The sequence below is a fragment of the Kogia breviceps genome, chromosome 6 (assembly GCF_026419965.1).
Source record: "Kogia breviceps isolate mKogBre1 chromosome 6, mKogBre1 haplotype 1, whole genome shotgun sequence".
Lineage (NCBI taxonomy): Eukaryota > Metazoa > Chordata > Mammalia > Artiodactyla > Physeteridae > Kogia > Kogia breviceps.
Genome location: NC_081315.1, coordinates 18,536,698 through 18,553,216, shown reverse-complemented (window position 1 = coordinate 18,553,216; position 16,519 = coordinate 18,536,698). Strand labels below are relative to the sequence as shown.

Sequence of the window (16,519 nt, the reverse complement as noted above, 5' to 3'; positions counted from 1 at the left end):
GCAACAACCAAAATGTAGTTCCCCTTTCTTTCCTGCACGCCCAGAAAGATCCACTTAACTAAAGTCTTGCTGGGTATTTGCAGACTGCATGTGGAATGGGTGACTTTACTGAAGGAAGGGAGGTTTTACAACAGAGTGATGCAAAATTAAGAATGTGTTTTAGGTATCTCCGTTCTTAAAAGTCTTTCGGATACTTTACCTTCTTTCTTGGTCTGTTCTCTCTCTCCTCTTCCCCCCTATCTTCTGCTCTCTTACCCTCAAGGGTAAAAAATAACAGATCATTTCCATTTTCTTGGGCAGAACAATTCAGTTCTCTCCAGCTCTTTCTCTTACATTTCTTATAGTTTTGGACATGCTTTTGAATTTCCAAAATCACTTCTGGCAAGTGTACACCTGACTGTTTGTTCTTAGATAAGAACAAATTTTCCATCCTAGTCGTCATCTTGGCATTTGGGAAGGGATTTTGGAATGCTTCATTCTTCTAGTTAAATTTGAATGATATTATGCAAGAGGGCACTACTTTTAAATGATGAGGTAAATTTGAGTTGATTGAGAAATAAAAGTATACAGTCATCCTTCTCTTTAAATATGGATTTCCTGATTTCTTCCATTGTCAGCAGAGCTGAATGTATCAGAAAGATACTTTCCAACCAGGCTTTGAAAACATATTCTGTAAACGTGTCTGTTGCCTACTATTAAATAACAAAAATCTGTTGCAATGTTCAGTGTAAGCTCTTTCTTTTTCCAAAGGCTGCATCTGTCCCACAACACGCATAGTTATTTTTAAATGTGTTAGATTTAATTAACCCGTCACAAGTGACTCTTTGATGGCATCTTAAAGGAATGTTCATAATATTTTTCATTTGGAAAATATACCATATAAAAGCTAGTCAGTCTCCAAAATCAGAAAGTAGACACCATGACCTCGTCTCTGTTCTTATATAAATACATGATAGGCTCCTACTGAGCATGTGGTTCCATCTGAGCAAAACTGAGCAGTTTTTTCCATCTCCAGTGTGGAGAAACAGATTCGCAGAAAGAAAAAGTATGCTTTTATTCTAGCACTTAGAACCGACACATATTGGAAACAAAGAGCTATAAATCTCATTCTCTGTGAGTCTTTGCTTGTTTGTTTCTAATTAAAAAGTATGAGTCATGAGTGTTTAAAGACTGACCCTAATTATTTGCAGGGAATGGATAAGACAAGATATCAAATTCTGGCTCAGTTTGTGATGCTATATAAAGTCCACAGTCAAATAAACAAAATTGTACTGTTATACTAAGGTCCACAGAGGAGTGGTCCCCCAATGTTTTGAAGATAAGTACCTCATTTACAGGAAAATTGTGAAGCCCTTCCCAGTAAGATAATAACTGCACCCACTAATTGAGAAAACAGAATGCTGCTAAATATTTAGCAATTTTTAAACATTTGTATTTCATTAATCACAATCGAAACTATATAAGTTTTAAAATGGTGGCATATATGAGTGAATCATTTTTTTCAATATGCAGACAATATTTACTTTGAATATAGATTCAGTGATCCCTGGTTGAAACTCTGTAGATCCGAATAGTACCATGCCCACCGCATGGTAGCAACCGTGGACCTATGGAACAGCAACATGGAAAACCTCTTTCTTCTACTACATGAAACTGCCTTTCATGTTTTCTTTATTCTGTCCTGCAATCTTTCTGTTCCATTTTTATAATCATGGTTTCTTAAAAGAAATGGTATAAGGACATCAGAGAAAGATAATACTAAAAGTAGTTTATAAAATCTGGCAAAGTTGTCAAAGTTAGGATGTAATTGGGGGAATCAGGTTATGATTTAAGGAGGAGCTTACGTTTTATTCAGAAAGACTTTACCAGCTTGAACTTACTGACTCTGTTGGACATGGCTCTGTAAGTAGTTAATCAAGTATTTAGGGACAGTATAAGCAAGAAACATCCATTTGTCTGACCTATTGGTAGAGCTCTAAAATGTATCTCATGTCATCGACTTTTTAATCAGGATAAATTCAAGTGTAACCTAGATGTTAGCTGCATCTCTCAAGTTTTTATATATATTAATGTTTTGCTCCGCACACAAACCCTATAGGGTATGTTTCTATCATTTTAAAAACAGAGGCTAAAGAGATTAAGTAATTTGCATAAGGTCACATAGCTGGTCAATTGTGGAGACCTGCAGTCACCTACTTCCTACACTACACTGCCCCTTGTTTTATTCCGTGCTAAGATATTTTTTCATTTATTTAGTGTCTTTTCTTGCATTCACAGGAGACCCTGAATATATATGCTAAAAATAATTTGATGCAAATGAAATAAAGAGGACAAAATAGTCCTTTGATGTGATCAACGTAAATTAATTGGTGATTTTGCTGTAAAAGTGAGACTGAACAATAATATATTCACTATATCACTGTTGCTTTACCCCAAAACAAGAAGGGAAAAAAAAAAATCTTGTAACATTTCCCTAAATCCAGTACAACTAACAAATAAAGGACACTGAAAAAAATCATATCTTAGAAAGCCCTTCATAAATTTTCTGAGTCATATGATATTACAATAAAAGTTGACTTTCTTACTTTAAAATATTTTAGTAAAGTTGTTTCGCACTAATATTCTATTGATGAACAAGATAAGATATAACTTTGAGTGAAGAGATTTTGTTCTGTTTTATTTAATAATCCCTGATGGACGATGTGACTGGTCAACAACAATAAAAAAAACACGGAGGTACTACTGATGACAAATGCTTTTTACTTTCAGTAATTTATATACCTTAATTAGTTTCATTTGTTTTCATAATTATTAGCAACAATATGAGAAAAAAAAATTGTGCTCTAAAGTACTCTAAATAATACCGAATAGTAGCACAGAAATACTGCAACCACAAACATGACATAGCAGTTCTAAGACTAGCCAATGTAGAGGAAAAGCACATGAAAGATGGGATTAGAACATTTGAGTGTAAACAAGCCTCTAACACCTTGTACTGTGACTCTTGGCAAGTCACAATCAGACCTCAGTTTCTTCATCTATAAAAGCAAGATAACAGTACTGTCTGTTCTACTGTTCTATGAAATTGTTAAAATCAAATGATGGCAGTGAAAGCAATTATTGTTACACATGTTTGCATTCTTGGAATGTCTGTCATTTAAAGTTTTTTGTCACTTCAAATAATTCTTTTTAGGGCAAGAAAAGATTGTCTTTGACTTATCAGAAGATAGAAATAACTTTTTGTCCTTTTATTTTACCCCTTAATAACTGAAATTACCACCTTTCAACAGATACAAATTAAAAAGCATTTAAAATCAGTGAGAGAGTTTTTCTTTACACTTAGAGAAGACAAAAATAGAGTAGATAAGATGATAAATATGACATCTCAAAGTCAGCCAAATATCATTTTCTAGCTTCAAATGCAATGCTGTAGACTTTTTTACAAACTCAGCTGTCAGTCATTAAGTGTAGACATGAACACACACACACACAGACCTACACACACACACATTGCTGAGAAGGAGCTTATATACAATAAGCTAGACTGAGAAGTCTAGCTTATTGTATATGAGCTCTATTCATTCACATAGATGTTAGCTTAACATATATAAAATATTTCATCATTTGTTCTGCTATGTAAAAAAAAAAAAAGTTTCAACACAAAGTCTTCCAAATATCTATTCCAAACTTTGTCTTTCACATTTTCTCTATTTCTGGGTAGACTGACACCCTAAAGGGAAATACATTTTGTCCAGGTAACATTATGAGATTGCAAATAAACGTAATCATTTTCTCCCTTGTAATACAGAATGCCTTTTGAGGCTTAGATTTCTCCCAGGTGATGAGTTTATAACTCTATAAAGTCTTTGTATATAACTGCTACAGTACAAGCCTCCTTCTTGGTATGTAGAAATGCAACGTATGCTTCATTATTTGCCATAATGGGTATTTACATTGTAACTTAATCCTACGGGTAATATAATTTTATAGTTGAAGAGATTTTGTCCAACAGACACTTTTCAGAGGAGGAAACTGAGGCCCAAAGTGGTGAAGTGCCTCACACAGTTACACAATTAGCTGATGTCATAATTGCCAAGGCTGTGTGTCCTTCCACCTCCCGTGGTGTCATTTCATGTGTCTAAGTCACCCTTCTAATGTCACTGCTGGTGGAAAGTGTCTAGTGAGACCTTCCCTGTTCCTGAAGAAATGCCAGGAGAGCCTGTAGTGAAGACCCAGGATTTCAAGTGGCGACATCCTAAGCTCAGAGGAGAGATGGGGGCGCCATGAGAGAGAGAATAGGACCACCTTCTCCTCCGTTATCACTGCCCCGTGTGGAGCCCAGAGAAGGGACAGAGCAGCGCTGTTCCTCCCAGGACTGAGAGGGCCCTTGATTGATCCGCTTCCTGAGACAAGCCCAAGAGACTTGCTTGTAAGGTTTGCTGGTGCCGACAAGAACCTGCGAAGCTTAAGCATCTTGTTTCCTGGGAAGATGCTTTTTGAGCCACAGAACCACAGCTCCTCTCTGGGGTCAGAGCAGAGCATGGTGGGAGAGATCTGGGGATGGTTGATCTAAGAGCCCAGGAGTATGGCCACGTCACTCCTTTCCCCTAATACTCCCACTCCTATAAATATTAAATATAACCTTTGCTTTTTTATATCTCAGAGAGCTGAAACTTTTCAAACCTGACACAGTATACAAAAAGTCCCCTTATAATAGAGTCCACAATCTCAAATATCTCGTTATTATGCAACCTGAGTTTTAAAGAATCACAGTTATTTCGTGAAGGAAAAATACCTGCATTGCCCCATAATTTCAAACCTGACACGTGGGGGAGTGGAGGAAACTTGCCTTGGGAGCCTCCACCTGTGTGTCAGCCAGAACACCTTGGATTCTCAGGTCCATTTTGCAGATATTGTTGTTTTCTGTTTAAGAAGCTCACCAATGCACTGCTGCCTTCCCGTTCTCCCCAGAGGGGCCAGGTGGCTGAGACACCTGTCCAGGCTCGAGCCTGCCAGGCCTGGCACTCCTTCCCCACCTCACAGATGACTGGCAACCCAAGGAGATTCATCTTTAAGGCATAGCTCTCTCCCACTTACCTGTATATTTTCCTCTCTGTGAGAGACGAGATCTTCTTCTTTTTATCTTTATTTTTTAAACATCTTTATTGGACTACAATTGCTTTACAATGTTGCATTAGTTTCTGCTTTATAACAAAGTGAGTCAGCTACACGTATACATATATCCCCATATCCCCTCCCTCTTACGTCTCCCTCCCTCCCCCCCTCCCTATCCCACCCCTCTAGGTGGTCACAAAACACCGAGCTGACCTCCCTGTGCTATGCGGCTGCTTCCCACTAGCTTTTTATTTTACATTTGGTAGTATTTACAAGTCCGTGCCACTGTCTCACTTCGTCCCAGCTTACCCTTCCCCCTCCTCGTGTCCTCAAATCTATTCTCTGCATCTGCGTCTTTATTCTAACTTATCCCCCAAATTCATTCTACCTAGGAAAGGTAAGCATTCTAAAACCTTTTGTGCTCACTACAGTATTTTGTTAGCCTTAACTGAAAAAGTAAACTTCAAATCCTTTTTTTTTTAAGAGTTGCCACTAGCTCTGATATTTTCATCGAAAATTAAATTTTTCTGTTTTCCTCTCCCAAAAGAGTCTATTTTTAAGTGTCTAATATCCCCAGGGCCCCGTTTCAGGCCTTATGTTATATAGCCTCTGTTTTATTTGGCACTATTGTCTTTGCCCTTGAATATCCTTTCTTCTTTTTCTACCATGAAGCATGATTTTTCTTTCCTTCTTGTGCTCAATTATCTGATTCCTTTTGAAATCTGTTCCACGGAGAAAATGATTCTCGTTATCCTAGACACATAGAGAGACATCACCTTACTTTGATTTCACTTGTATAGAGCGAGCTATGCATAGTATTAATTATTCAGCACCTTTTTATATGGCACCTTAGCATAACCTTATAGGTGTTTCATGCATGTATAGCTTGAGTATCAAAATAAAGTCTAAGATCCTCTAGGAAAAACATTTTTAATTTTTGCTTAGGTCTTATTGAAATAGATGCTTAATAAATGTTTATTGAGGTATGTAACTCATTGACTCGTAGTTTACTTATACATTTCATATAGGATATCATGAAAGTTTTAGAACAATGCAAGTAGAATTCATCAGGAATACATCATCACATAATAATTGTTGTTTTCTTTTAACTGAAGAAAAAAATTAACTTCACTTAATTTGGTTGGCAATGAACCAAAGTGACCTGTGCTGTATAAGAGAGCAAGGACCACCATTAATGGAAAAACGTGTTGCTATGACACTGTAATCAAAAGGAGTTGGTGCCTTGTCTTTCACGAAGGCTCTCTTTTGATGGGAATATAGAAAGTGGTATCATATTTCTTTTACTTATTTTTATTATATTACTATAGGAATATATTTTACTTATATATAAATTTTTGTATATTATACTATGTAATTAACATTTTAATATATTTTTAATGTGTGAGGGAAAATTGAAATTTTCCACTTAAACTTTGTTAATTCTTTGCTACTTCTTTTCTGACAAAGAAGATATAGGGTATATGTTGAACAAAAATTATAATGCTAGCAACTACTGACAAAGTACTACAAAAAAGGACCTTCTCAGTATTTATAATACCCCAATTTGTGCATTGCTGTCACATACAAACGTTAAGAAGTGGATCTCTATTCACTATAAACCATGATACATAGGGGAGAAGCAACCACAAATGACAACTGAAAATTGACAATTACTTTATTTCAAGATAAAATCTGTATAAAGTTCCTAAAAGCCTAAGGGGTGGCATATATAGGAGATGGCATTGCATGAAGACAATATGAAATAGTAGAAATAGTAGGTTGTAAGCTACTGAAATATAAAATTAGCTACTTTACCTTCAATTCCATAGAGCAGTTGATCTAGGTGATGAGATTATTAGCTAATAATGGTACTTTGAAGGTTTATAAGACCATTTAGTAGTTAGCATTTTGAACTTACTGTAATTATATATTTCTAAAGAAACCATTCTTCTGTTTCCTTAAAGAACTTAAAACCCTTCTTCTGAAATTGTGTTTATGGGTAAAACTGGCAAAGTAAATATTTTCAAAGGGAAACTTCAGCACTGTCTCTGCCACAATTGCATTCCACATACCCAAATGGTAGAATTAGAAAAAAAAATTAACTTTTTACTAATTGGTGCTGTGCTCTTTTGAAACTACCTTAAACTCATACATTTTCTAAGCTATAAAATGTAGGGCTTCTATTACATTACGATCTTTTTGTAAAGTTCTTTCCAGATCTCAAGTTCTAGAATTCAAAGTTACTGTCATTCAGTGTTTGTGTTGATCTAGAAGAAGCAAGATCAATCTTCTTTAGTAGTGGATTTTCAGTGGACTTTATAGAAACAGAATTGGCAGGGAAAAAGAAGGCTGGAGAAGCAATTGCTCCTTATGAGGATGGATGAAATTCTAACTCTTAGAGACTATTTGTGAGTTACCTCTAAATGTAATTACAAAGCATGTTTGAGAAGATTGGAGTCGATGACTTGATCATTTGAAACCAGGAGAAAGTATGAATCTTGGTTTCTAGCCATAAACTGAATTCTCAAAGTTCTTATGATTTTTATAATTAAAATAGTTATTTTATTAAAATCCCAATAATGCTTCATCCTTTCATAGTGTGGGAAACTGGTGCTATGACATCCCTTGTGCTCTCTCAGTTGGAGTGTGTGGATATAGGGTAGAGTCAGGATGAAATGCCATCTGTTTCTCCCAAGAGCAACGCTAAGAGGCTGTGAAGCACAGGTCTCCTTGCTAAATTATCCTTTGGAGATAAAGAGAGGGAAAATGCTACCTCACAGTGTCCTATGAAGAGAAAACACTTCAGAATTAACCATTTTCCTCAATGGTTTATTGTGAGATCAAATCAGACCTAGAAGCGATTTACAGATAATACAGTAAAAGCATAACTGATGGTTACTTGAACACTGATCAATAAAACCTTCAACAGTGGTAGTTAAAGGGAATAATTCTTTTCCACCGTATGAGGAGAGAAAGTTTCTATTTGCAGAATTTTTTTAAACTCAGTAAATCTTTATTTTTATTTTTCAATTATAAATGGTTTTAAAAGATTGGACATATTTTAAAGCTTTCAGTCTAATATGGAAACATTTTATATGTGTGTTTATGTATATGTACATGACAGTATGAATGCTTGTTATTAAAAAAGAAAAAAACCAGTGAGGTATTTTTGTCTGTTTCCTCATCCTAGGCATGGAGAGGTAAAACAGCGGTGCATCTAGTCACTTCCACATTTTTAATATCACACTCCATCAAAGGCAGAAAGCAGATGGAGCAGGGGTATGCGGCTTGGCATGGAGCCACCTTCCCATGGCCAGATGTGTGATGGTTCAGGGTATCTTCTCTGGAGTCAAAGGTGTCTGGATTTAAATTCCAACTGTATTACTTCCTAGTGTATAATATGGACGAGTTGCTTACCATTTTTGATCCTCATCTGTAAAATGGTGATCTAAGAGTATGAACATTGTAGGGTCTTAGAATTAAATGATATAATCCACGGAAAGTACTCACAGGCTCGCTGGCACATAGGGACGCTCAGTATTCTTAGGGGTGTTTGTCAGTCCTTGCCCAAAGAGGGAATACTCTCTGTTGAACAATCTGAAGAACTAGTAATGGAGACATTGATGAGTGCTAATGGATTCAGGTTTTACTCAGGGAAATCCGTGGCCAAATGTGTAGAAGGACGGTGAGGAGGAGAAGCCTTACAGCACATTTCAACCTTACCACATAAGTAGCTAGAAATGCGTCCTGTAGTTTGCCTCAAGTCATTGTAGGGATGCGAACTCACTGATCTCACATGATGACTTCAAGAGGGCCGACCACATTGGTAAATATAAAAACGGCGGCTTTCAATTCTGTTCAACTGGTATCTTCTCATTCTCATTTCCCCATCGTGTTTCCTACGGTTGAATTTCCATTTGGTCACTTCCCATGGCTCCCCACAGACTCGTAGATAAAGTCCCAAGTCTCTGGCTTGGCGTGCAAAATCCTTTACAATCTGGTCTCCAGAATTTTACCAGACATGTCCACCATGTCCTGTTATACCACACAGCAATCCAGCCAAACAGAGCTCTTTGCGGTGCCCGCAAATACCTCTCACTCTCCCACTTCAGACCTTTACTAATGCTCTTTCCTCTTCCTGTGTCACCATATTACTCACTCTTCAAGCTCCAGCTGCTATGTCAACTCTCTCATGAAGTATTCCTTGCTCATGCCAGAGGGTGGTCATTTTTTCTTATAAATTCTTGTCCCAATTTTTTCTTGTCCCACAGTTTTCACATTTTTAGCTGGAATCACAGTAAGAGATACAGTTTGCATAAACACACATTTCATTCTCAAACACACACACACAATGCTAAACAAAAGCTTCATGAAACAATACTTACCCTCATTATTTGCAGTATTCATCTAATATTGCCTCTTTTCTCTTTCATTTGGGAAAAAAAGCTCTGGCTGCAATGTATTAAATAGACTTAAATCACTCTTTAATTGTATCATCATCTGAAGTTTGAAAAACACTGGTCTACACAACTCATACAGAATATTCTTTATTATTTATTGTGCATAGGCATTATGTTCCCTACCGGATTAAAAGCTACTCAAGGGTGATACTATGTGGTGCAACATAGAGTCTTTTGCAGTATCTAATTGTGCTTTTCATATTAGTTCCCCAATAAGTATGTGTGGAAGCAAGAAAGGAAATAAAAAAGTAAGGGAGGGAGGAAAGAAATATGAAAAATATCTCTGGAGCTGTTGATTATACTCAGAAATTAAGGTTGTTGCTATTTAGCAAGTCAACAGAGAGAGATCATTCAAGTTATTTACCGGTGAAATTTCCAGTCCATGGGGTATATGCCTCTTCAAATAACTTCTTCTTCAATCGCAATTTAAACTTAGAAATTAGTGTTACATCATAGACTCTAGGACAGAAAGAAAAATAGTGAGAACAAAATGACTAATAGAGAAAAGGTAACCTCATATACGCTGTGTTCCTTTTCTCTGCTGAGTATTGAGGGGAAGGAGGGGATGGGAGTAAGACCAAGGGTGTGAAGTGTTTCTCCAGAGGTGAAAAAAGCTTTTGACTTGATTTCGGTAAAGCCCGTGAAAAAGCAGTTCTGTCATTTCTGTATGTGTGGAACACATCGGTAGGTGCTGCATACATCAAGCAATTTCTGTGAGCTGTCTGTAAACAAAGTCAATGCTAAGCACTAACACTCCCAAGCCCCTCAAGTCTATAAAATAAAACAGGAAGTACACTCTATCTCATGACATCTCAAATATTGCTTTTCAATGACTTGAAAGATTTTTGGGTTTTTTCTCAAAGAGGAAAATTTTGGATGAAATTTAAATTTCAGAAGTCATACAAATGACATACAATTACTGTAATGACATACTCAGTTTGACTGGGATTTGAACATGAGTCTTTGTTATTCAAAGTCCATCCTCTCAACTACCTGTTGTACTGACTCTGTATACAACTGACCCTTAAACAACATGAGTTTGTACTGCGTGGGTCCACTTATACGCAGATTTTTTTCAATAGTAAATACCACAGTGCCACAATCTGAAGTTGGTTGAATCTTTGGATGCAGAGAAAACTCGGATAGGAAGGGCCACGTATAAGTTATACTTGGATTTTCTATCACATGGAAGGTAGACGCCCCTAACCCCCAAGTTGTTAAAGGGTCATCTGTTCTGTATACAAAGTAACAATATAAAAACAGTGCTTTCCATGAACAGGAATATTTTTTCCACATCCTTTGTAAACATTTGTTTGCTGTTTTTTTGATCTGCAACATAACAGTAAGTATACAGAGACAAGTCCAACAAATGCAGGAATAAAAAAATATATAAATGCCAATAAGTTACAATAATATTATATGAAACAAATCTTTCCATAGATCACTGAGAATTAAATCCTACATACTTCACTTTTTTTTTTTTTTTTTTTTGCGGTACGCGGGCCTCTCACTGTTGTGGCCTCTCCCGTTGCGGAGCACAGGCTCAGCGGTCATGGCTCACGGGCCCAGCCGCTCCGCGGCACGTGGGATCTTCCCAGACCGGGGCACGAACCCGCGTCCCCTGCATCGGCAGGCGGACTCTCAACCACCGCGCCACCAGGGAAGCCCCATACTTCACTTTTAAAAAATAATATTGCAATGGAAGTTTTAAGAATTATTGTAAGATATTGGCTTTCTATTGCCAAAAAATAATTATTAACAATAAATATATAATATACATAACAATGTATTGTCTTCACTTCTGTGCCTTTGAGAGAAATAAATCATTTGAAAAGGCAGATTTATGGTGGCTCTATCCCCAAGAATGTAGGCTTGTTGCAATTGTTGAATTTCTTTAAAATTTATTGTCTCTTTAGAATATATATGTAGTATATGGAGAGAGAGAGAGAGAGAGAGAGAGAGAGAGAGAGATGCTATGTACCAAAAAGAGATGCACTGATACTGAGATTTTAGTATTTAGTAACTTTAACATGCTCTAAATCATTCAGTAAAATATCCACTGCCCAGAGAGTGCCTATTTAATTATTTCATCGGACAATGTTAGTTTAGTTGGATTAAAAATATTGTTGGACTTCCCTGGTGGCGCAGTGGTTGGGAGTCCGCCTGCCGATGCAGGGGACACGGGTTCGTGCCCCGGTCCGGGAAGATCCCACGTGCCGCGGAGCGGCTGGGCCCGTGAGCCGTGGCCGCTGAGCCTGCGCGTCCGGAGCCTGTGCTCCGCAACGGGAGAGGCCGCAACAGTGAGAGGCCCGCGTATCGCAAAAAAAAAAAAAAAAAAATTGTGAAGTTTCAAGCTCATACATTTATTCCTCACTAGTTTTGTCAGATACTATTTTGTTTCAGAACCGCAGACTGCTTCTACCAACCACCTTAAAAATTCACGCCATTGGTGAGAAGCAAATGGAGTTAGTGAATGAATACTGAAATCAAGGGTGAATTCATTATAATTAGAAAATTAATTCCAAAACCATACCCTACGCAGTAGTATACAAACAGTTTACTTTGTTTAAATATACTAGGCTGTTGATTGGCAAAATAAATGTAAATTTTAATGCAACTGCTTTAACACAATTTACTTTTTTCAGAAGTCAAAGATACAGCCACTCCTGTATTATCATCAACTTCTGCAACAAAAACATCTGTACCAACATCAAACGCAACGTCACCACCAAGTGTTGCGGAGAAATCAACAGTTGAAATATCTACTAAAGGTAGGATCAACTCTTCATGAAATTTACTTTAACAAATTAAATTAGTAGCACCCATATAAATTAATCATAGGAAAATAATTTGGGAATCTCATACCTGTGTTATGAAGGTCTAGGGTATTTCACTATTTTGAAACTCATGTGTTATTTTGGGTTGAATACAGAACCGTGAGATGATATCGCTTTGGGTCACTTCCTGTTTGAGAATGATCCTATTGTCATGGTTACATATACAAAGTTTGTTTTTAGAGAAGAAAAAATTGTCATTTCTCAGTCATAAAAATACCTTTCTAAATATTCCAGTTCCCCACTTAAACAGCACAGCTAACAAGGTGAAGCTATATTAATAACAGAGCTGCTTGTATATTTTGGAGATTAATCAGTTGCTTCCTTTGTCAGTTGCTTTGTTTGCACAGCACAGGGAGATCAGCTCGGTGCTTTGTGACGATTTAGAGGGGTGGGATAGGGAGGGTGAGAGGGAGGCTCAGGAGGGAGGGGATATGGGGATATATGTATACGTATAGCTGATTCACTTTGCTGTACAGCAGAAACTAAACACAACATTGTAAATCAATTATACTCCAATAAAGATATAAAAAAAATAAAATACTAGGTAAACTGTGCCGAGCCAAATATCTCCTCCCTCAAACACAGCATGTGTATATATAAGAACCAAGATTTTATAAATGTCACATAGTAAAACTAGGACCCTTGCCCTAATCACAAAAGGACGTTCTAACACGTTTTAAGAGAAAAGGGGATGCTACCATGAGTAGCAAATCAGGAAGTTGTGTTCACTACTTAAAGCAGATTGTTAATCCTTTTGTTGGTCCCCCTGTCCTGTATGAGGGCCATTTTATCTGAAACAACATTTACTACATGCCCACACTATGCCAGGAATTATTCTTCATATGACGAAGATTAAAAAGATGATTAAGGGCCCGTTGGAGCATGCAGCAACTGTGGCAGGAGAGGCATGGGAAAAAAGAGGTGACTAAGGGTTAGATACTGCCCTCAGAAGCCTAGGAGAGGGCTTGGTACAGAGTGGGAAATCAATTAATTGTCTCATAAATGAAAAAAATTAATTAATTACAGGAGTTTGCTAGTTCCTTTATTATTTATGTTTATTGAAAGTTTCAAAGCCACAACTAAATCCACAAAATGAAATCTTATTTTGGGAAAAAAAGGCACATTACTCCTAGGTCCTATTGACCAGGTAATTTTTCCCACTGGGAAAAATAAAATGATTTTAAATAATTCACTTTTAAGAGACCTAAGTAACAATCTGCAGTAGAAATTTGCTTTGGGGACCTCTCATACAAAACTCTGTGTGTGTGTGTGTGTGTGTGTGTGTGTGTGTGTGTGTGTGTGTGTGTGTGTGTGTCGGGCCACCCAAGCATTCAGTACTTACATTCCTCACCTTGGATAAAAGAAGCTGGAAAATGGAAAAATAAAGATAGACAAAAGTTTACCCAGTACCTATAGAAGGATTTTAATTCACCTTCAGATTTGACTTACTTTTCTTTACTCCATGACAGGTGAGATGTAATTGTAATTAATAATAATGTCATCTATCTAGGAACTACCAGCAAGGAACCCTTAGAAACATCTCTGCTGTCAACACTGTCTTCAGTAACCACAGCAGTTAATGGTGAAGGTGAGTAATGTATCTGCTTTGCCACCATTTTTCTTTTACGTATATCATCACATACCATACCATAATAGTCACGCTTTTAAAGTATTCAATTACGTGGGTTTTAGCATATTCACAAGCTTCTGCAAACATCTGGGACATTCTCATCACCCCCCAAAAGAAACCCTACATCTATTACCAATAGATAATTTGCACATATTTTCTCCCATTCTGTAGGCTGTCTTTTAATTTTCTTTAAGGTGTATTTGAAGCACTAAAATCTCTAATTTTGATAAAGTAAAATTTACTTGTATTTTCTTTTGTCATGTGAAGGAGGCAGAACTTTGCCTCTCCCTATCCTAGGTTTTCAGATGGGAATTGTGAACAAAAAGACTAACAAGAGAAAAGCAGTTTATTGACACATGTAATGTACATCACTTGAAAAACTTAAAGAGAAAATCAAAGTTGTGGCACAGAATTTCAGTTTACATAGCATCTTCAACCAAAAGTAATAAATTTGTATTAAAAAACAATAAAGACTGGGCAAAGGAAAGCAGTTTAGGCTTCCAAGGCAGCAAACTAAGGGAAGGTCAATGTAGGGAAGGAAACTAACAAAGTAAGGGTTGTCTGCTGATTCCTCTGCTGCCTTCTCTGCACTGATGAGTCTGTCTCCAGTAAAAGGAAAATTTATATCCTGCCTTTAGGCAGAAAAGGGAGATATTTTTATGCATTTGCTACTTCTTAATTGCATTCAGTTTATATCAAAGATGCATATTTTGGGGTGACATATTCTGGTTTCCTTTAGTAGTTTGTGCAGTGGATCAAATCAGAGAAATACTTGCTCAACTCAAGATCACAAAGATCTAGACCAATGTTTTCTTCTAAGAAGTTTATACTTTCAGCTTTTAAAATCTTTGATATAGTGTGAGTTAGAGCTTCATTCTTTGGCCTGTAGTCACCCAGTTGTCCTAACACCATTTGTTGAAGAGACTATTCTTTTCCCATTCGAATTATGGTAGCACCCTTGATAAAAGTCAGTTGGCCATAAAGGTATGTTTTTACTCCTGGACTTTCAATTCTAGTCCATTTATCTATATGTCTATTCTTATGCCAGAATCATACAATCTTGGTTATCATAGCTTTGCATTAAGTTTTGAAATTGGGAAATGTGAATCCTCCAACTTTTTCTTCTTTTTCTAGATTGTTTTGACTATTCTGGGTCACTTGAGTTTCCATATGAATTTTAGGATAAACTTGTCCTAACTTTCTGCAAAAAGTCAGCTGGGATTGTGATAGGGATTGCATTGAATCTATAGATCAGTTTGGGAGGTACTGCCATCTTCACAGCTGTAAGTCTTCCAAATCATGAATACAGGATGCCTTTGTTTAGGTCTTCTTTAATTTCCTTTGATAATGCTTATAATTTTCAGTGCAGAAGACTTTCACTTCTTTTGTTCAATTTATTCCTAATATTTTATTCATTTTACTGCTACTGTAAATGGAATCATTTTCCTCAATTTTGTTTTTGGATTGTTCATTGCTACTGTATAGAAATACAATTTATTTGCATATATTGATATTATATCCTTCCACCTTGTTGAACTCGTTTATTGGTTCAAGTTGTGTGTGTGTGCGGTGTGTGTATTCCTTAGTATTTTCTATATATAAGATTTATCTGCAAATGGAGATAGTTTTACTTCCTCCTTTCCAATATGGATGTCTTTTATTTTCTTGCCTATTTGCCCTGACTAGAACTTCCAGTTCAACATAGAATAGAAGTGGTGAGAGAGGGCATCCTTTTCTTGTTCCTAATTTTAGGGGAATGCTTTCAGTATGTCACCATTAAGTATGATATTATTGTAGGTTTTTCAGAGATGCCCTTAATCAGGTTGAGGAAGTCCCCTTATATTACTAGTTTGCTGAGTGTTTTCATCATGCAAAAGTGTTAGATTTTGTTAAATGCCATTCTTAGTGTATTAAGATTATTATGTGGTTTTTAATCCCTTCGTTTATTAATATGGCATATGACATTGATTTTCATATGTGGGACCAATCTTGCATTCCTGTAGTAAATCCCACCTGGTGATGGTATATAATGCCTTTTATATGTTGCTAGATTTGTTATCAATTATTTTGTTAAGAATTTTCATGTCTATATTCATAAGAGATATAAGTTTGTAGTTTTCTTCTGTTGTCTTTGTCTGATTTTGGTATCAGGTTAATAATAGCCCCACAGGATGCACTGTGAAGTGTCTTCTTCTCTACTAATTTTGGGAAAAATTTGTAAACAATTGATGGTAAATATTCTTTAAATGTTTGGTAGAGGGTTCCAGTGAAAAATCTTGTCCTGGGATTTTCTTTGTGGAAAGCTTTTGATTACTAATTCAATCTCTTTACTTGGTATAGGCCTTTTCAGATTTTCTATTTCTTCTTGACTCAGTTTTGGTAGTTGATGCAACTGGGGTGTTAAAGTCTTCTACTATTATTGTGTTATTGTCAATTCTCCCTTTATTTTTGTTAATATTTGCCTGATATATGTAGGT

At 36.6% G+C, this 16,519-nt stretch overlaps 1 protein-coding gene across 1 annotated transcript in view; it reads left to right on the top strand.

Annotated features, from left to right (window-relative positions):
* Nucleotides 1-16,519, top strand: part of EMCN (endomucin) — a 109,642-nt gene that overhangs the window by 23,008 nt on the left and 70,115 nt on the right. The window contains exons 2-3 of the mRNA XM_059066524.2: nucleotides 12,221-12,346; nucleotides 13,923-14,000. Coding sequence (XP_058922507.1) covers nucleotides 12,221-12,346; nucleotides 13,923-14,000 — 204 coding nt within the window. The remainder of the gene's footprint in view (nucleotides 1-12,220; nucleotides 12,347-13,922; nucleotides 14,001-16,519) is intronic.